The 21,438-nt window shown below is 39.3% G+C and overlaps 1 protein-coding gene across 2 annotated transcripts in view; it reads right to left on the reverse strand.

The window, feature by feature from the left end:
- The window catches only part of SPIRE1 (spire type actin nucleation factor 1), a 72,146-nt gene extending 51,243 nt beyond the window's left edge, over positions 1-20,903 (reverse strand). For both annotated transcript variants that reach the window (XM_059815899.1, XM_059815898.1), the window contains exon 1: positions 20,757-20,903. In XM_059815899.1, coding sequence (XP_059671882.1) covers positions 20,757-20,888 — 132 coding nt within the window. In that variant the 5' untranslated portion in view covers positions 20,889-20,903. The remainder of the gene's footprint in view (positions 1-20,756) is intronic.
- Positions 20,904-21,438: the final 535 nt, after the last annotated feature.

The following is a 21,438-nucleotide window of genomic DNA, read 5'->3' on the forward strand; positions in this document are numbered from 1 at the left end:
GAAGATGCATTACATACAAAAAACTCTTGTGGTAACATTAAGTCAAGTGATTTAGCATAAATTTTTGGAAGGTAAGCCTGCAGAAAAAGGAAAATGCAAATAGGACAGACTGATTTTTTTTTTCCATTTATTGGAATATATTGTACTTGTATGCTGATTAGTGCATGTTGTTGACAAGCTATAATTCTAAGCAGGCAAGACAAATCAAGTACAAAATATCACTTGTAGCCAGAGTTCAGTATATTTATCCACTTGAAAAAAAAATTTTAAATCACATCTTTAATTTTATGATAGTAGTGTTTGAAAAGCTATGTTACTGTAACACACCACAAAAATCACAGCCAGAATGTTTTAATAATTGATAAATGAAAGGACAGCCACCTAATGAACTCCTCCTCCCCTCACCATGCCATACCAGTCATGGTACAAGAAGGATTAAGATCAGGTCTGCAGTCTTTTCCAGCCATTCAGAGTTCAGCAAGGACAGGAAGCCTCTGTATGCTGCCTATTCTGACACTTGCCTTTTCATCCCTCATGATACAACTTAAAACTATCCTAAGGGGAATGAACGCGAACAGTGCCCAGAGCTTAATACAAGGGTTGTTTGTTCTGTTTCTAAGAAGTCTCAAAAAGTACGACTGAAAACTAATTATGTGGTCTTTGCAAACTGGTGAAATATCAAAAAATATTACCAACTACTGAAACATTAACTAGCTCAGTCTGTAAGTATTTGCAATAACTGTGAAGAGCTGGGAATTTTGTTTTCCCCTAACTGAGCCTATCCAAAACCCAGCTTGACCCAAAGCATTCAATCTTTGCTTAGATCACTAAGAAGATTAGAGAGTGTTTTCATCCACATTCACGGTTCACAGAAAAAAAACCTCATTATGTAAATACCATAGCCTTGCCAGCTCCTCTATCCAAATTCATCCTCAATTGACTAGGAAACAGAGTGCCAAGCCAAAGCAGTGTTAACAGAAATCACAATTTAACCATCTGAAGAAATCAAACACTATTTTCTTGCATCTGTTTGAATATATTCCATCAAGGGCTCCATAAAATTACAAAAAAATACAACTGACTCACCCATTAAAATTTGGGTAGGTTTTGCAAAACCTTTTTGGCTAGATATATACTGGAAGCTTCATCAAAACACCTGGCCTGCTGGAATTAAGATTTCAAAAGACAAAGTGTTTCCACTTGCAGTCACCTTGGGCACAGGGCCTGTATGAATGCACCACAAAGAAGAAAAGGATTTCTTTTTCCCATGGGCCACAAAGACAAGCTATTGATATTATGCAAAACATAACACCAGCCTGCAAATGCTAGGCTTGTTAAGTGTTTTGAAAACCTTGGAGCATTAACATAGACTTAAAAGATGTACTTTTTCTTAAGCAACAAGAGGAAATTAACCAACAGATCACTGAACATGCAACTGTACTAGGTATCTGCCTCATCCTTTGCAGTATGGTACTGCAACAGGTTCAAAAAATAAAACTCAGGTTGAGACGCCTTCCCAAGTCAAGGTTATTTTCTGAGTGATTTTATCTCTGTGCAGACAAACTAGACCTTGTGATTAGGCTTTTTTTTTTTTTTTAAATATATATCCTTTTATTCCTATGAATATGAACTTCAAGGAGCCATCTGCCTTACCGGAAAAATCTTACCAAGACAATACCTGTGTTTTTGTAAAACTCAACCGAGCATTTTGCTTCACTTTATTATCCAGAATAACGTTAAGGGATGGACAGTTCAGAGGAATAAGAAGTCTTTTGACATGAGTTTGTGAGATGTTTCTGCCTGCTAGGACCACCCCTGTGCATAGTACAGGGGACTTAGGCAGAGTGCAAGTTTTGAGGTGGCTTTCAGGACACCTGGCACCAGCTCACCTGCTCCCTACCAGTTCACAGCTGCTCTCTCAATCTTTCCAGGCAGATTTGCCCCTGGCTCTGCCACGTGTAACTGCAGTGGACCAAGGACTAGCTGATCTATCTGATAAAGGATTTTAGCGGAATACTAGCGGGGTAAGACTGGGATAAGACAAAAGCGATGGGAGCAGAGTTAGCTATTAATCCACAAAATAAATTCACAGAAAGTATTCACAGAAAGTCACTGTTCCCGGAGAGCTATCTGCAGAAGCTTTGTAATGTTTTAAATTGGTATTTTAAATTACCATTTGCAAGTGCTGTGGAATGTCCTATTGCTGGACATGTGAGCTCCTAATTAATTTTATACACCTCAAGGAGAAGGTAGGTGTTGTGGAAATCGAGGCAAGTTGCTAGTTTGCTGGTGTCGAGCACATCTACCTCATTACTTAAGCATTCTCCAGCAATCTAGTAAGGCTTTCCCCTCACACTGGTATTTGTTGTTTTGATCATGTTTTTCATCACTTTCAGGTGGACACGAGAAGAACTACATGGTTCTCTACTTACAAAAGTTCAGAATTTAATGGTTTAAGTGATCCTCCCCATAAAATGGCTTAACAAATACATTCTTTCTTTACTGACTTTCCTTTCTAATATGAAAACCCAAATGCAGCAGCAAAGCTATTGCATTTAGCAATAAGAGGTACAATTTGATGAAATAGTGGTCTTGGTTGGTTCCCTCTTTCAGGATTCTAAAAAGAAGGAAAAAATGTAGCTGCTGAAGTTAAGCCAAAACAGCAAATGGAAATTAGATGATGCAAGGATTGAAAACAGTGCTTTGCATAAGATCTTGATCCTTAAAGAAATGTCTAGTTGTCTGTATCATACAATCTTCATCATCATTAACTACCCTCTGCTTTGCAAACTCTGAGGATTAAAGGCCTTGAGCAAATGATTTATATATATGCTTAAATGTCAAACAGGAGCGGACTAACAAATGTTTGCAAATGCTTTCCTGAGTCAAAACTCAAGTCAGTGTGGAAGTAAAGTTGACAGACTCATATGGGTAGACTGTGCTTGGGAAATGCTGCAGTATCGTTTCATATGCTGTAGCTGTTTTTAAAAATATAAAGAAAAACTTGAGCAATTCAACAATGCTCAGGATGAAACCGGTTGCTCTCCTCCCCTATTTTCTTCTAAACAGAATTTTCCTCCAGGTACTGATTGCCCTGAGGTGCTGAGCACTGTGATTCATTATCTTTCTTAAAATCTTACATTTCACAGCTATTTGAAGAGTCTTAACTACTCTTCCATGCTATTAGCCTGAATTTAAGCAGTGATGAGAATCTTAATAAAATTTCAATAGATAGCAACTGTAAGACTAACACCTCACTGAACTTATAAACTTGAACCTTTTCCAATGACAGAAACAATAAAAGCTGAATACAATTTGTATTCTGCTACATTTATATGATACTATCATTGGGGAAACAAGTCTTACAAATATTTAGCACAATTACAAACACTTTTGAAAGCATTTAGAACTTACACGGGTGTTAAGAAATGGAAAGCAAACTACAGTATATGATACTGATTACATTTCAATTTTTAAGCCCAATCTTGTATTTTTCATGCTCAGTGAACCCTATTCTCACTCTTTACTAGCGTTCTAAGTACCGAATGAAGACCTTGACTATCAAAATAGACTTCAAACAAAGGTCAACCTATGTTTTTGTGAGATGATGATATTTCCACTGGACATTTTGACATTAATTTTTTTATGACTGACTAATTTTATGTGCTAGTGCAGACTTCTTGACAAAGCTGCGTTTGTGTAAATTCTCATTTCTTCTTGAAAGCTATTAAGCTATTTTTACCCCTCAAATACACACACACACACACACACACACCCCCCTCGCATACAGCTGTTTCTGGAATATGTGTTAGGTGTATTGTTACACTGTCTTTACACAGTGGACTAACAACATCCTGCTTCTCAAAGAGGCTTGTTTCAAAGGAGCCAATTAAGTGAAAACCAATTCTGCATTCTTTCTTAGTTTCAAAGAAACTGTGTTCTGTTTTTTCTTATCAGAATAATGGAGGAATGAATTAAAAATATAAATACGCAGTAATCTGAATTTGCTAGCTCTCATTCTTTGACTATTCAGTGGAACATCAATGGGATTATTCATGAGCAACAGCGAAATCCTACAATTTATATTCTTCCCATTTTTTTACATGAAATGTCAAGCCCTGCAACATTTAGCAAAACCACTAGTTAGCCTGCCAGCAGCAATCGTTTTCTTAAGTTCTCTGCTTCTCAAGGCAACAGCTCTGCGTACATTCGGCAGCTCTCATCTCTACTGCTTGCACATCTGCATATCATGCAGGAGCAGCAGCATGAAGGATGGGATGGAGGCATCTGGGTAAACTAGCTTCAGAAGCAGAGTAGAGGCATAGATGGGGAAACATGATAAAATTGGATAATTAAAGGAGAAGGGGAGTGGCTGTTCATATTCACAGGGCTACCTGTAGTTGTTAGCTAACAGCCCATTAAGGTGTGGAACCGCCCTTTACCTTATTAAAAAAAACTTAGACCCGAACAACTGATAGCAGAGTTGCATCCCTGTAATGTCATTTTGTATGGTTGTCTGCCATGCTTTTCAGGCCCTCCTTAGGGCTGGAGGGTGCCTTCTTTCTGAACTGCTACTACTGTTCAGCACAAGAGAGAGGAAGGAGAGTTTTTCTACCAGGATGCTTGTCATATTCAGCAGAGAATGAGAGCGGGATAGATGCCCTTCTTTCTTCCCCTCTCCCCAAGCCTCCATACAAGCATATAAAGCAGCCACTAAACTCAGGTACTGCTTGAATAAAAAACAGAGATTCTCTGGAAAAAGTAGAAAAGAGTGAAATTTTCAAACAGGATAAAAGAGAAAACAATTTTATCAAAAGGCAAGAGAAAATGTTGGGGAATGACTCTCAAATCAGAAACCAAATCTCACTGACACACATAGAAAAGGAAGGGGAGAATAATGTCTATCAATTTTTCAATAATGCCCATCAATCTCATTACTAAACAGTTCAGATGTTTGCATACTAACTAAATGAGAGACAATATATTAATGTAAGGCAGTTTTATTCATGAGTCACTTAAAATGCAATTAAAATATATCAACTAAAATAAAAACATGCACTTTCCTTGGCAGCAATTTACAGTTCACGTGTAGAGCTTTAAAATGTATGTGTGTGGGAAGCTTGTTTGTTCTTATTTAAAGCACTGAAACTTATTTCGGTAGGCATAATAATAATAATTTGCTTTCATGTTTTATCCTGAAGCATAACTTTTTATTCCTATCCAAAAAAACAAATTTCCAGCTGCACAACCAAACAAACTGCATTACTAAACATAACAAGCTTTTAAACTTCACTTCCAATGAATAAATCCAGCAACTTCTAACCAGTCTCATTTTGCTTTCATTAGATCTCAGTGTATGGAAACCTATTCTAATCCTTCATGTATGCCGTACTCCTTATTTGTAGTACCTTTGTCAGGGAAATCAGGTCTTGAAACTCTGATTGCATGAAAAAGGCCTACAGAAAAATTCTTCGTCTACTTCTTTTAGGCAAGTATGTGTAACATTTTTTTCTTTAAAATGTATAGCCATTGAATCTACATTGTAATTGTCTTATCAAGCATATCAGTTAAATAATACAAACATCATAAATGTTAATACTTAAAACATATGCCACTCTAAAATAGGTATGAACAAAATTATTTAAGCCACAATTTATTGATTAAATTAATTGATTAAAAATAAAATACTGTGATTTTGATTCAAATATATATTGTTGCTTATTCAAGCAGAACAGATATCCAATAAATCAGAACTTAAAAAGTGTTATTTTCTCCTCATTTCCCTCTATTTCTAGTGGTGGTGCCTTTTTTGTCCTTTTCCTCTATGCACACTCCATTCCTGGAAATTGTCTCCAGTATGGTAATTACTAGAAATTGAATTATCTAGAGTCAATGGCTTTGACATACGCCCTGTACACAGGTGGGATTAGCCACCTGTAGGGACTGCAGATGGTGTTTATACTGCCCTGACTGCCTAGAGACTTGAGGAAAGGACAGCTTTACTGCTTTATTTTGGCTCCACACATTTCTTGCCAACGGCAGCAACAGGAGTAAAACCACACTCTGTCAAGCATTCAAGGCCACTTCGTATATCCTAAACTGAACTGAGTCTACACCACAGGGACTGAAGTCGTGCTGTAGGGGCTCCCTCATGGTAGTTGCCTCGCAGTCCATGCTGCGTATATTCTCTCACCCTTGTGGCACTAGGAATTACCAATTCTATTTTGCCAATGGAGATCTGAGGCCAATGCAAAGCCCACTGAGCTGGTCAGGAATCTTTTCTGATAAAGAAAGAAAGAAGATGCTGGATCAAAGATATAGCTGACCAAATCATGTAGGATGCTACAGCAGATTTTCCATCATGTCCCTACTTTGTTGGTCCATCTGCACTCCTATTTGCTAAAAAGAATTCAGTCTCCATATGAAAATTTAGAACGGACAACTGTAGTGAATTATTTATCTTGTAGCAATTAGTGGTTTTCCTGCAATCTTAGGTCCTGAACTTGTAGGAATACATATGAAATGTAATCTTCATTATTTCTAATTATGAGATTGTGACGATTCTAGTGCAATCTAAAGGCTGACCTCTTGCTCCAATCTTAAATATATTAGTTTTATTTTAACATCATGACTCCTTGGAGGGGATAGGAATGAGTCCTTGCTTCTAAAAAGGATGAACAACACAGACCTCAACACAAGATGAGAACCCAAAGGTACAGAGCAAGTGATCCTCTCTTGCTAATTCAGAAATATTTCTTCTTCTTCCCTAGGGTTTGGCTGTTCTAACAGTTAGCTTGCTTATTTCAGAATACGCCATTTATAGAAGGAGGCAAAGCCATGCACCTCGGCCAGTCTCTGATTGCAAAAACAAGCAAAGTTTGTTCTATTTTCAAAGAGTGACTTGCACTTTCAAATGCTGAGCATTCTTTTTGAAATGGAATTCCTTTGCACACTCAAAAAAATGCATTGGAAAAGAAATACATTGTTTGAAGTATTTGAAAAGTCTTCCCAACTCTCATCACCTTGCTTTTAACTAACATAAAATAATTTTGCACTTTAGGTTATTTCAACTACATCAGATAAGTCTTACCATTCTTATCTAAGAAGGAGCCTTGTAGAAACAAGCATGTTCTGCTGTAAAAGGGATGTGTCCTTGACAGAGCATAGTTAAGGGAAAACACAAACAACAAAAAACAACGATAAAAAAACCACACACCACCACCCAACTACCAGCTGCCTCTTCATCAAAATCTTACTATCTGAAGGGAAAAAGAGAAAATAGAAGGAGGCAAATCACTGTCCTAGTTCTCCAGTCAACTGCTGTATGAGTGCTTTGTTTTCAAACACAGCTCTTAAAATAATTAAACTATTTCATGCCAAGTATTCTAAGGACTTGCATCATAGATAATTATTTACCTGTTCTCAGTTACATATCTGAAAGATGTATCTCTGCAAGTCAGGCAGGAACTCCCAGCTCAGTTCTTCAACTTTAAAGCTACCTTTAAAACCCCTGGCACTTGCAGAGGCATCTACTCCATGTCCATTGAAATAGATGCTTTTTCATGATACATTTACCAATGCCTTCCAAAGCAGAAGTATAAAAGGAATTAGATCTCTGGAAGGTAATTAATACTGTAGTGACCTCAGCCCATGGAGAGTAAGGTTATCAAAGGGGTGATCGTGGTAGAGCACTCTCCTGCCTGTAGTCAAAGATCAATTGTTACTCTTGGGTAACTCTTTTTCTGTACTGACATTTTTCATGATAAAGCCACTCTTGAGCGTCAAAACTCAGGGCAGTTATTTTTAAAATAAACAAGATGTAAGAGCAAAGTACAGATAACTAAAAACGCAAATATGTAAATTTATTTCAAATATTGCTACCTTCAGCAAGATGAAAACCCGTTTAACATCAACTTCATACAGAAGGACTTGATAGGGATGGATATAGGGTCAAATCTAAGACACTGGCAAAGTGCTTCAACTGGAGTTTGTTGACAGCTCTGAACTGGGTTTAGGATGTACTGTCACATCTACAAAGACTCTAGTGTAAAACTGATGAGTGTTAAAGCTTACAGCTTGTTCTGCCAGCAAAGATAGCTGAAAACATCACTTTCTTGTCAAAAAGCCCCAAACTAAGTGTTTCTAAAAGACTTTTTGCTGGTATCCTTAAGTATATATCAGGGTCCCACGAGAAAGATGACTTCAAGTGAAAGCTGGGGGAGGCAGGGAAGGCGAGGGGGGCTCAGTTCCCTCAAACTCTGAATGACATCAGCAGGGAGCTGCCAAGAAACCACTCTGCTTGCAGCATCTTCATTAAAAGGCCTAGATAGCTGCCAAATTAACCTCAAAGAGAGGTTATCTTTATCTGTCACAATGGTAAAGAAAATTATTAATCATTTTATTGTGGTAGGCATGTAAGACAATAGAGGTTAGTGGGGGGGGTGGTGTAGTTATCTCACCAGTTACCTCACCTCAGCAGTTTGCTGCCATGCACCCAGGCAGAAGTAATACCCGGTGGAAGATTACAAACCTCTTGAGTTTCATCTTTATGGCAGAAAGTGTTCTGGACGCGACAGAGACACCTGTCCTGTTTTACCCTAGAGCCAGGCCGAGGGCAGATGGGTGCCATGCATCCCCTGGCCACCCGGAGAGCACCTGGAAGGAGCGGGCACGTCCCCTCTCCCTCTTCAGGCGCTCGTGACAAAAAGTGAGCCCAGGTAGGAAAGAAAAACCAACCCATAGTGTTGAGAGGTACACTTTTTGCAACTATTTTGCCATTTGGGTTTTTTTTAAAGGTTTCCTGTAAGGACAGATTTCAGCACTTCTACTGAAGGTGACACCATGAGGCCAAGTGCCTCTGGCAGCCAGACTCTTCACTGGAAAGTCCCCGGCAAAGTGCCTTGGCTCCAAGCACAATAAGCACCATTTCCAGGACAAGAAATTGCAATAAACACCCCTTCTTTACTCACTAACACATTCAAATGCAAAAAGGACTGAGATCACCCTTTTAAAATGAGTACAGTGGTTACTTTCAAAGTAAAGCAGACCACATGTTGACCTCCAATTACACTGCCCAGAATGAAAAATCAGGACAACTGTTTAAGACACCAAATGACATCACTTTAATTAATGAAACCCGTCTATCAACATAATTCACTGAAACACTTGTCACGTTCAAAGCTGCTTTAAAATTACATTAAAGGGATTTATACAAACTGTCCCCAGCTTTCTTGATGAAGCTAAGGTACAGGAATCCCTTCACTTTCAGTATAGATTTATAAGAAATTAAATGCAAACACAAGGGCAAAATTAACTTATGGAATATTTTTATTTCCAAACGTGTGTGTTGCCTGGAAAACATATTTTCTATTTTTTTTTTACCTTTGAGCCATTAAAAATATTCCTACTGTGACATGATTCCTCTGTCCAGACTTGAAAAGACTTAATAAATCATGCTGACTAATACTTTCTTGAACTTCATTTTTTTCATTGTTTGTTAATATTACATGCTACCACAGAAGTAAAAGGTTTTTTTAAAAAACAAACCCTATAGCTCATTTTCTTCCCCCAATGCTGTCATGTTTTCAAACATCACCTTATAATCTTTCCATTTTAAAAAGCGGATTGAAGACAGTGATATTTTACACCTACCTGTGCAAGTGTGTGTGACTAAAATACATATATGGGGGCTTGTTACACACAGTATGATATAGTGGACTGATGGACATGAATTGATTAGGAGAGACCAGTTCATAAAGAGATTTGGCTTCATGAGAATTTGCTCATCTAAAGCAAGTGTTAGTCTTAGTGCTCACATCAAGAAATCTTGGCATGCTGAAAAGGAAAAACAAATACAATTGCTCATTAGGACCTTCTTGTCCCAACTCCAAGCGTGCTTTGTCCTAAGAGAAAGCCGGGCAAAAAACCACAGAATTCTCTTTTGGCTTAAATCACCCAAAGTATGTTGTTGTTCTTTGACATCATGAACTCAGTAACAATAAAACAAACACCTGGTTCTTCTACTGTTTAAAATCAAGTTTCTAGCCTCTTCCTCAGAGATGCAAATACATAAATAACAACAAAACAAAGGGGTTTGTTCTCTCTTCAGGGCAAAGGCAAAAAAACTCCTCTGTTTTCCATCCAACCAGGCTTCCAAAAAAAGTCTTCATAGTGCCTTCTTTACAGGCTTTACACAAAGCAAACTCAGAGCAGCATAGGAAGCATTGCCCCCACATGCAGTTAGCTTCCCTTAGCATGATCCCTTAGCTCCCTGCCCTTGCCAATCCCTCAGCTAAATCTTCTTCTTTATGTGATTTCGTTCGGGTGTCCAAACAAAGAGTAGCCATGGCTGCTACTCAGCTCTGCCAGTCCACCTCACCTCCCCACACAAAATCTCTGAATTCTCAGGCCTGCTCTCTTCCTATAACATCCAGGCTAGTCTACACCTTCCCTTCAACAAGCTCTGCCAAACTTAGTAGATTCAAGGAGTTTATCTCTTAGGACCATTTTGTTCAGTGGCACAAGTTAGTGTGAGTTATTAGGAAGGCTGCTGGATTAAAATGTTCAAATAATTCTCCACAACTACGCATGCAAGACTCATCTGCACAGACGCACAAGCTTTGGTATGGCCTCAGCGATGCAGTAAAGCAAAGCTAAAACTACCTGAGAAATGCACTGAAGCCATCACCTAGAAGAATACTGCTTTTCCTATTGTGTCACTTCATTAAAAATATTTACAAATCAATCATTTAAAATACATTCAGGGCCACGCATCCTGCAGACAATAGTCTTTTGAAAGCCACCCTTTAAGACTGCTTCAGTTACAACACTATTTAAGGATGTTGCAACTACATGTTTTAAACAAAAACCTACTGTAAAAATCCTTTTACTAAGAAATGCAAAACATTCCCTGTCTTCAGACCAATCTTTGGGATAAATACAGTATTCTGACTTTTAGATTCAGATCTTCAGGGGACAGCACAATCTAATATACACTGTTTATTTCTTTGCATCAAATGGCCTTATCGCATTCAAATATTTTTGTAAAATATAGCATGCAACAGTACACTAAGCAAAGGGGATCAGAAAACAGCATCATGGCAACACAGTAATCAAAAGCATATTAAAAAAACCACATAGCTAAAATAGAGACATTATTATTTTGGAAAATTAGTGGTACTTTTAAGTCAATTCAAACAACTTTCCTCCAAATGTTTCACTTCTTTTAATACTGTTACCGGCACTGAAATAAATGCACCAAAAGAAACTTTGCCTCAAGCCCAAGGCTCCCTCTTGAATAATTCAAAAGCAAGAAGATCACAGTGGCTTAATTAAAGGGCCCTCACTCCTTTCTTTACTTTTCCCATGTTGCTGTTGATACCAAAGACTTCAACAATTTAGTTAGCATACAAAGAACAGACCCCTTTGTGCAAACTTTGTACAGATGAGTTAAGAAGATACTTTGTCACATAAACTGAAATATGCATTAGTTTTCCTGTAAACAGGCTGGCTGTGGTGACCAGCTGTATTGGGTTATGTTGATGTTGTTTACCTTGAGATAAACAGTATAATGAGATATAGCACCTTGGAGGAGCTTCTGGGTCTCCTGATAATGACTGATACACAACCTTGAGACTTGGTATTGTTTACATACCAAACAGCAAAGTCAGTGAAATGCCCCAAATGGGTGCCCTAAGGCTGACCTACCTCATTATAATGCTAAAAACCACACCTCCTAGCTAGAAAAGCCCCCAACCCAAATAAGCCCCCTACTCTGCGTAGTGAATTAAGAGAGAACTATATCTTTCAGATGAAGAAAGATACTAACCAATAGTTAGCTAAGAAGTGGGACCAGTAGGCATAACTAACTTTGTTAACTGTTTAAATACTTGTCACGATTTCAAGTGGGTGTGCATGCTAGGAGGAAAAATCCCCCATGCACCCAGCACTGCAATAAACCAATGTTGGCATTCTAAACTATCATTTGGTTTGGAGAATTTTCTTCGTTACGATTCTCAGTAACACTGTTACAGTACAATATGCCTCTATACCGAATTAAGTAGTTTTGTAGCATCTATGCTGCTTCCATTTACTTTGGCAATGCAATTATATCAACCTTAAAGTGACTCTGAACTAGCAATATTGACAACTGAAATACCCATAGTTTTTTTTTTTTCACAACTGCTATCAAGAAGAAATAATCGTGAGCATCCTCAAATCTAGCTATTTGTGTCCTGGCAAGAACTAGAAAAGGCTAAAGCCTCCATACCCACTTTTCCTCTTGACCCCTCTCCTGAATGGGGTGGTGGATTGTAGGGCTCTAATGCCTCACATTAGTTAAGACTCCAAAATTTATAGTGGACAAGCACTTGGAGACTCTGCCATTGGACCTTTCATTTCAGCCTGCAAGAGCCAACATATTTTCCTTCAGCTAAATCAGTTGGCTTAATTAAGAAGTTCTCCCCCACCCCATAAATCCTCCTTCTCTCATGCCTGTAGAGCATTACAGCTACAAGAACACCTATACTGCCCATTTCAAACAAGAGTTGTATATGCACAACTTAAAAACTGCAGAAACAAGTTAAGCTACTGTTTTTAATATGGTCTGTGAGGGCAGCTACTGGGAACCTTCAACACATAACACTATATGAGAGAGAAAACTGTACAGCAATTTTGCATGTCACCATTAATTTACTTGTCTACCAAAACATGTATCACACACATAATGTAACTAATACAAGTAGTACTGATAAGGTACTGATAAGGATATTCCCTATCGGATTTTGGCATTACATGGAAATCAAAGAACAGTTGTGCCTTACAGACACAATAGAAGATGTCATGGGAATCTGTATAAAAATGGCCTACATTTTTAAAGTAGCAAGAGGAGCCAGTAGACCTAAAAAGCTAGCTGCAACACCATGAATATCCAAGACTGCAAAGTCTACATGGGTTTAGGCTAGATTCTGACAAGATGAACCTTTGCCAAACCCTAACGTAAGACAAGCTGCTGTCCTGGTTCATTTTTCTGAGTAGATCTACTGCCTTTACCAGGCTGACGGTGAATCTGAAAAATCCATCACGGCCTTCTGTGCACTTATCAGTTTCAACACCTGCAGAGAGGAGACGGTTGCGAGTTCAAAAGAGAGACTCTTAGGCAGATCCCTTCAGTTTTGGACAGGTCAGTCTGCATTGCCCGGCTGAGTGCTAGAGTTAATCCATAGGGCAGAGAAGATATGGTCACTTTTGTAACCAATGGCAGCTCTGCTTTTTTTTTTTTTTTTACTTTGTTATGGCTCACTACGGCATTACTGTGTTAATTGACCAACCATTACCACAATTTCCAGTCAGTTGTTAAAATTTCAAATTAACCTGATCAAATAAAACGTACCTCATGAAAGTAAACACTCATTGATCTATTTCAGTCTCCAGGGTCTATTTCAGGATCGCAGGCTAACACGTTTTTTTTGATACTTCACATTAAACCTCATACTCAGATGTGTTATTTCTAACAGATTGCTTTGCATGTTTTAGACATTTGTATTGTTAAAAGGGAAACTGGTGGTCTGTCATGACAAATTCTACATTTTATGCACTATGGGACACCATTACCACCAAAGAATCCTTCCACCTCCACTAAAAACTGGAACTTTATTTTTACCTATGTATAAATTATTACAAATAATTGCAGCATAGAACAGATGGGAAAAAAGTCCATGCCCTACTCTGCTTCTTTTAGATGCATGAAGGCTACACACAAATTTCAGGTGTATTCTAACCTCCCCCTACACAAAAATAATCTGAACACCCAATCTGTGTTTCCTGTTTTTGTTGGACAACTCCTTGGATTCTTCAGACTATTTTAGACATTAGGCAGGTTATACCAGTATAATTATGTGAATTATCGGTACAAGGGTTTTTAACCGGTGTAGATGCATTACTGTGAGCCATAATGGGAAAGGTAAAAATCACTGCAGAAAAGGTGATTTGGTTTTGTCTCCCAGCCTGGAATAAGACACTCCAATCCGTCAAAAGCCCATGCCGATGGAAGGGATGTTTCCACTGTTCTGTATAAGAATAGTTAAAGCAAGGGGAAAAAAAAAGCCCTCAAGACCAAAGTCATGAGGGACATGAGAGACAACTTCCTTGCAAGTACACTTGGTATAATGCAGTTCTCAATAAAACCTCTTAAAATAAACGTTGTGAACAGTACAACATTACTTCCACTTCTACTTATCTTTCACTTGCAGAGTTCTCAGTTGTCATAAATCCACTTGCTTTGCAGCTGTTTATAAAGCCCTTCATAGCAAAACCCTATTATTATTGTTAAATAATTTTATTTTCAAAACAACAACATGGAGATATTGCTCATACATTACGAAGACTCCAACATGCAGAGCCACTTCTGCTTTATTTTGCATAGTTTGTCCTCAGCTCAGCTCCCTGGGCCTGCACAGTACTGGAGCTTCAAACTGACTCCTTTCATGACTCAGCCAGCAGCACGGTTTACTCTGCCAGTCCTTCAGTTGTACCTGCACAAATGTTTGAGGGGTTTTGCAGCAAAACGGATGAAGGAACTGATGGAGTTAAAAAACCAAAACCAAACAAAAAAACCTTGCAGGATGCTTTGACTAAATATAGGTGACATGGATCCTGGCCAAGGTGACAGCACAGACAGAAGAAACACACTGTGGTTTGAATGAATAACCATGATGTACAAGGCTTGCTTGGGCAAGAGGAAAATAGCAAGTTTACTGCATTTCTAAGACAACTCCAGGTTAGTTCAAAGAATGGTGAAGAATAAGAAAATGCCTGTGGATAGATCCTATTCAGTCAAGATCTATATATTCTTTTGTTAACCCAATCTCAGCAATTGTTTTTTCTGGGACCTTCACAATGTCTGTGTATCTGGCTGAAGACACTGGGTAGTTGATACAAGAAGGTGTACTCCCAGTCAGCATGCTTTGGGAGGGTAGAGCCCAAAAGGGGATGTTTTTAAGCCACTGAGTACAGGAGATGAGCACTGGTCCTTGGGACTTCACTGCTGAAGTCAGAGGTCCCACTTCTGTCAAACCATCACAGAGAGAAAGGGTGGCCAGGGAGGGTGCCAACACAAGCCGCCTACCTGCTCAGACCAGCACCAGGAAGGTCCACCTTCAGAGGCCCAAACTCCCCAGGGGCATCCACCTGGGAGTGCCCTGTCATAGTGGTATGATATAGGGGTGTGTTCACAAAATCATTTTGGGAGATCTTTGGGTTTCTTTCTAGGTTACAGTCCCCAAAGAGTTAAACTGCAAAAAGGAATGGCCAAAGCAGAATGTGCCCCCCTCAGAATTTAAGAGGTACAAAAACTAGATGGTTGTACTTCCAGGGACCCAAACAGTTGGGACAGGAGGTTCACCAACATTACAAAAGGGGTGTCAGTCACCAGGTCAGTGTGGACAACTAAAGATCCACAGGTAGATGATTAATTTTTGGTCAAGCCAGCAAACCAAGCTGAAGTTCTGTGACAACAAAAGTGAAGGGAACTGAGGACTTCCAACCTGCAGTAATTTCAATTTTCTTCCCCCATCAACATGTGGAGACATAGATCTCCTTTTTCTAAAAGAAGATCCACGAAGCTAAAGACTAGCACGTGACATCTGAGTACACTACGAACAGGACTCAAGAGAAGAGAGCTGATCAATTGCCTTTTTTGAGCGCGATGATTTTCACAAATGGCCAATGTTGTTGCCTTCCTTTTTAATGTAAAATGAACTGACAACATCTGGGGCATTGGTTACCATCTCAGTAAGGTTCCAAAATCTTCACCAGCTTTAGACAGGGTTACAGGGTACACTGCAAGCTGCTTGTTTTGAAATGAAGCATAAATGCTGTTCTGCAGGCGCATATAGAAGTGCTAAAGCCAACCCTGCCTTAAACAGAATTACACCCACAGAAAGCTGCATCTTACTAATTTTAACTTCATGGACTAGGCAAAATTATGGCCCTTTGAATTCCAGTAACATGAACTCTTTAACTGTCATAAACAAATACCCAGACTTGTTTTTAACTGCATTTTCTGGTTCCTCTCTGACAGGTTCCCATGTTATACTTACATGGGGTCATACCATCTCTATGATAATAATGTATGTCCTCAAACTCAGAAGGGAGCCTCCAGAATACTTAGATATAAATGTAGATCTTCTCATCCCGCCTGTAATTGCATGGAGACAGGACATACTCTTCTCTTCCTCTACAGCTCTACACATGCCATAGATAGTTGACCTGTGCTACCATCAGAGTACTCAAAACAAAACACAAGCAGATCAATACCACCACTGTAAATTTCAGTTCCTTCCAGCTGAAAAAAGTCAGTAATATACTTGGAACTACCAAGACATACGAGTCACCTAGACTTACAAGTTTCTCATTTTACAGACCATGCCATTGATTAAAGGACAATTAAAATATCTGTAATACGGGGGGGGTTTGACAGAAACAGTTTATTCTTCCTCTTTTCTTACAAGCAAAGCACAAACATGACTTTCTACCAATAAAAATATTGCAAAGTGTAATCTTGTTTACACTTGTTATAGCAAGATAACACAATACTGCACACGCTGCTCTGAAAATAATTTTCATATAAATGAAAAGGTCAGCATGGAGATTTTCTAAGTATGAGTTTGTTTACTATAGGACCTGGGTCACTAATTCATCGTTGTGAAGCAGCAGTTGCACGACAGTTAATTTTTGGTCAGAATTAACAAACGTTACTACCGAACTACATAAAAGTGATTAGCTAGGTAAAACCTGGGACCAGAGGCCACTCAGCACCAGGGGCCATCCATCTGTATTTGTCTCTGAGACAAGAAGGTGTGACTCAGCTACAGATAAGGTTCCTGTTAAACTTGAGTTAACTTTCCGGACGAAAGGTGAGCATAAGTAAGAGCAAGATACTGGTCCAGGAAGACCTCGTCCTTACGTATCTTCTACGAGACCTTCAGAAAAAGGTAGCAGAGGCAGTGACAAAGGTTAGTGTCACAACTTGCAGATACTACTGACAACACCTCTGCTCTGAAGAAGAGCTAAGGTAAAGTCTAGTACCGGCAGTAGCAATTTGGCTACAATGATGTTCAAAGCTGAAAGAAATGACAGGGCTAGAGCTAGGATGGCAGTTCAGCCCAGCAAATACCAGCACAGAATAAAACCTGCTATCAAAGGGCTATGTGGCTTTATTTACATCTGAAATTAGAAGAGGGTGCTGGCCTAGAATAAAGGATAATACTGGAATTGGGTTTAGGGTTGGGGCTCAGGCCAGCAGATATTGATAAACTGCAGCTTAGAAAGCACCTCCAGGTTAACATGAAAAGTGGTGCTAGCTTAAACCATCTGACTGCAGAGATCTGTGGGATAAGGAGTGAGATAATGTTAAGATTAGGAGTGGAATTAGGGTTTGAGCATACTCTGGAAGAGGTTGATAAACTGCATAATCTCGTTTCAGTATCAGGGAGGGCCACATGCTGTGATAAAGGTGCCACATGACAGGCCTTTACACACCCTTAGCAAGCCCAACACCACCCAGCATGCCAGGCCTACTCTGTCTATATGCTCTGTTGACCCAAGGCTTCCCAAGCCGTACATGTGCTGCCTTCTGATGCATTTCTGACCCTTCAGGATTACTGTATATGTACACTTCTGTCCTTGTGTATGTGCACAGCGAACTCTGCACTCTTGAGATGTACAGATTTTATGTCCTCGGTGTGTATGTACTGCAGATGGGGGCAGGGAAGAGGGCCCCAAACAAGGAAAGCATCTGTCTGAAAACATCCAGTCCTTACTGTCTCTGTTTCTCCCTTCATTTGCACTAGGGCTGCTATATCCGAAATACATCAAAGACCGAAAGAGTTAAGCATCTGGCAACCAATGTCTCCCCTCTTCATAGATGCATTATTAAAAACAGTGGATCAAGTCTGTGCAGCGGGTTGGTCCTGCCAAGGAAATCAAAAGCCAAATCAGCCAAATATACCGAGAAGCAGCACAAAAGCTTGTCTGTTTCTTCTGCAAACAGGAGCTTTGCCAATGATTATCTTGGCAGTACTATTTAGCACTTACCCTTTTCCCAGTTCTTGGGAATAGGTGTCCATCGTGTTACTCAGCATTTTCCACGTTAGGCGAGGGTTCAGGATTGACCTTGCCTACTTCACATTACAGTAAAACCTGACAGATATCTTATCACTCTCTGTGTTTTAATCACAGAATAGGCTCACCCACATTGGTGATTAATGGTGAAAAATTCAGTCTTAGTGGCAGACAGGCCTTGGACCTGACAATAACACTTTCTAGAGAGGGACAAAACATGTAATCACATTTCAAGGACAAAATCATGTCTATACTGGAGACTATATAGTTAAAAACCTTAAAAATCAATCTAACTAGCACACAGGCCATCTCTACCATTTTCCAAGCTTGCAATTTAGAGAATGCAGGGTAGGCAAGAACGACAGTTGCTCAATTCAATGAGCAAACCTGCTTCAGCATTCACTACCAACTGCAGAGGAGAAAGCTTCACAGTGAGTCTTGCCAAGAGGGAATTATAATCGAGCCTCATGGTCACAAGACCACACACTACTGTTGTGGAACAGTCACTGGGTAAATAAGGGTGTAGCCTGCAACATAGTTTACCACTGGGGGGGGGGGGAGAAAAAGCCACATGCAAAACATGGTCTTATCCCTCAAAATGTATGAAGTCAAGAAAACAGGATCTTACAAATCCACACTGATGTCAAAAATGTGGCAGAATGATGCTGCCATTCTAGTACTGTCAATGCAGTACCAACACAGAGTAGGGAATAAAGGTGAGTCGCAGAGTTAAGCCTGCAGCAAATAACTTAGGCAAAAGCAACAACAGCAAGAAAAGAGAATTCCAAGGGATGGAGGATGATGTCGAAATGACAGCTGAACTTCAGTTCACTAAGGTGAAGTCGCAAAAGCGGTACATTTCCAGAATGATGAAAAATTAATAGCACAAGATCATAAAAGTTAAAATGTAAGATGCTGATTTTAAAATGTATAAATAGGCAGGTACCTCAGACTAGCAGAACCAGAAAGATGCCATTCAGCAGCCTTAACAGTTGAAACCTGACCAAATATTTTCTTAGCCTTTTTGTATTTCAGGGACATGTACCAGTGTAACTGAAGGAGTTCAGAGAAGTTTCCCAAACTTATCTTTCCTTGTTTGCAGAAATCAAGTAAAGAACTTGGAAAATAATCACTTCTACAAGCCACTGCCCTCAGCTCTGCATATACAGACGTCTCTTCTGCCTCTGCACTAAACAGAACTTTCTCTAACAATCCAACTTTGATTATCCCACCAATTCACAGCACTTTTGCCAAACTGGGGGAAAAGAGGCTATATTGCATCTATCCTCTATGTAGCACCATGCTGTTTGGAGCAGCTCTGACAGGGACTTAGCAGGGTGCTGCTGGTCACTTCTAGAGAAGTTGACTGGGCAACAGGGAGCTGCAGAGGGAGGAAAGAGCAAAGCAACCTTTGCTCCTGCCCACAGCAAGGGCACCGACTCAGCACAGCTGGGAGTGACAGGGGCTTGAAGGGGAGAGTACTTCAGCCAGCCAGGCCCTCCCTATCATACGGGAGCAAAAGGCTGTTTCATTTCTCCCTCTGACCCTTGCTTCTCTGGGGGAGGGAGAAAAAACGAAGGCATTAAGCATTTAACATCATTTCTGATGCAAAGAGGATACAAAAGCATCTCAAACAAAAGTTACTCCCATTCCAGTCTCCTAAGAGCTTCCCTCTTTACTGTCAACCCATCAGAAGTGGCGAGTTTTAGTGGGGTATTGTTTCTGCATGCTAACGTGTCCTGGTGTGCTATCCAGGACACTCTTCTAGTCTCAGCTTCCACCACTACACTCTTAATTTCTGTGACACACTAAGCTTCTGGTCCTTAGATATGACTTGCATTTACAAAGAAGGAATATACACGGTTCAATCCCTTGGTATGAGTTAGCATACAATTTTCCAACTTGTATTAAACGCTCAGATCATTTATGAGGTAAACCAGTTATACAAGTTTTGTCAAAATCCATGCTTATTAATACCTTTGTCTCTACTAAGAGCTCATTGGCCTCTAGAACTTATACTGAAGACTACTCTATAGAAAATAGAGGGTCACTACTTTTAAATGATTGTTCATGGTAGACGAGATAACATTAAAGAACCTGTTGCAATTAAAATTCATAAGCTGTATTTCCAAATCTCACAACTCAGGTCAAGAACCACAATCATAAATGATCGTCAGTGAAATACTGTATCCTGACTCACTCCATACAAATAAGCTACTCTTATAAAAGCACTCCTCTGCTTTAGTACAGGAGGGTGGCAAAGGAAGAAACTGATAAGGAATAATTAAACTAGTACTGCAGTAATGAAAAGGTGAATTAATTGAAGCAGCCCATGAAGTATCCAAGCGTACACAAAGTAATCCAACAGATGTTACACTGGAAGGCTGACTATCCAGAATGTGATATTAATGGCACATCCAATGATAAAGTTGATAATGGATTTTCTTTTGCTTACTGTCAAACATGAAATACTACTGCATGTCATTTTTGCAAGCAAACCTTACAGAATGACCAGTGAAATAAGAAATCAGAAAATGATACAGCCAGTATCACACTAGACAATAACATGGAAAATAGAGTTGATTTTCTCATTGATCAAAACAGTGAAATATCATATAAACTGCCCATTACTGTACCTTCATGACATCTTTATAGGAATGAATGGCCTCAACTTCCTCTTTGTCATCATCATCGTCATCCTCCACTCCTTCATCCAGAGCATCATACCCTTCATCCCTACTCCCATCTGTTTCTGTGGTATTAGTCATGTGGTCAATAAGCTGCTCCAGTGGAGGACTTAATTCCCGCTCTTCATTGTCCTTCAAACCATAGTCCAGGGCTTTATATATAATAATCCCTAGTGATTCAATAACCTATAAAAGTGAAAAAGAAATATTTATTAATGCCATTTACATGAATGAATAGGTCAGTCTAGGAACACCCTTTTCTGGTGTTTGTATAACAAACTTAGCAACAGAGAGGGCAATAAACATCAAAATTAAAGAGAAAAAAGATCCTCTAATACCTACAGTAGTACTTCAGTAATGCAGCACAGAACATGCAAGAGCAGGTCACATGACATACCTACCGCTTTCTTATTTCAAAGTTTGAAATAAAAGAATCGTAATTTAAAAACAAAGCAGGACCTTTTTAGATTATTTTCCGTTTTTCCTTCTAATATGACAAACCTCAAAATAACATTACTCTAGACTTTGTAAGACTATATTACATGCTTATGAGCTTTTCTGGGGGGCAGGGGGAGAGAAATTAAAAGAAAGAATAAACTAACATGAGATGCCTCCCTCCTCCCACCAATTA

Source organism: Gavia stellata, chromosome 3 (genome assembly GCF_030936135.1).
Source record: "Gavia stellata isolate bGavSte3 chromosome 3, bGavSte3.hap2, whole genome shotgun sequence".
Lineage (NCBI taxonomy): Eukaryota > Metazoa > Chordata > Aves > Gaviiformes > Gaviidae > Gavia > Gavia stellata.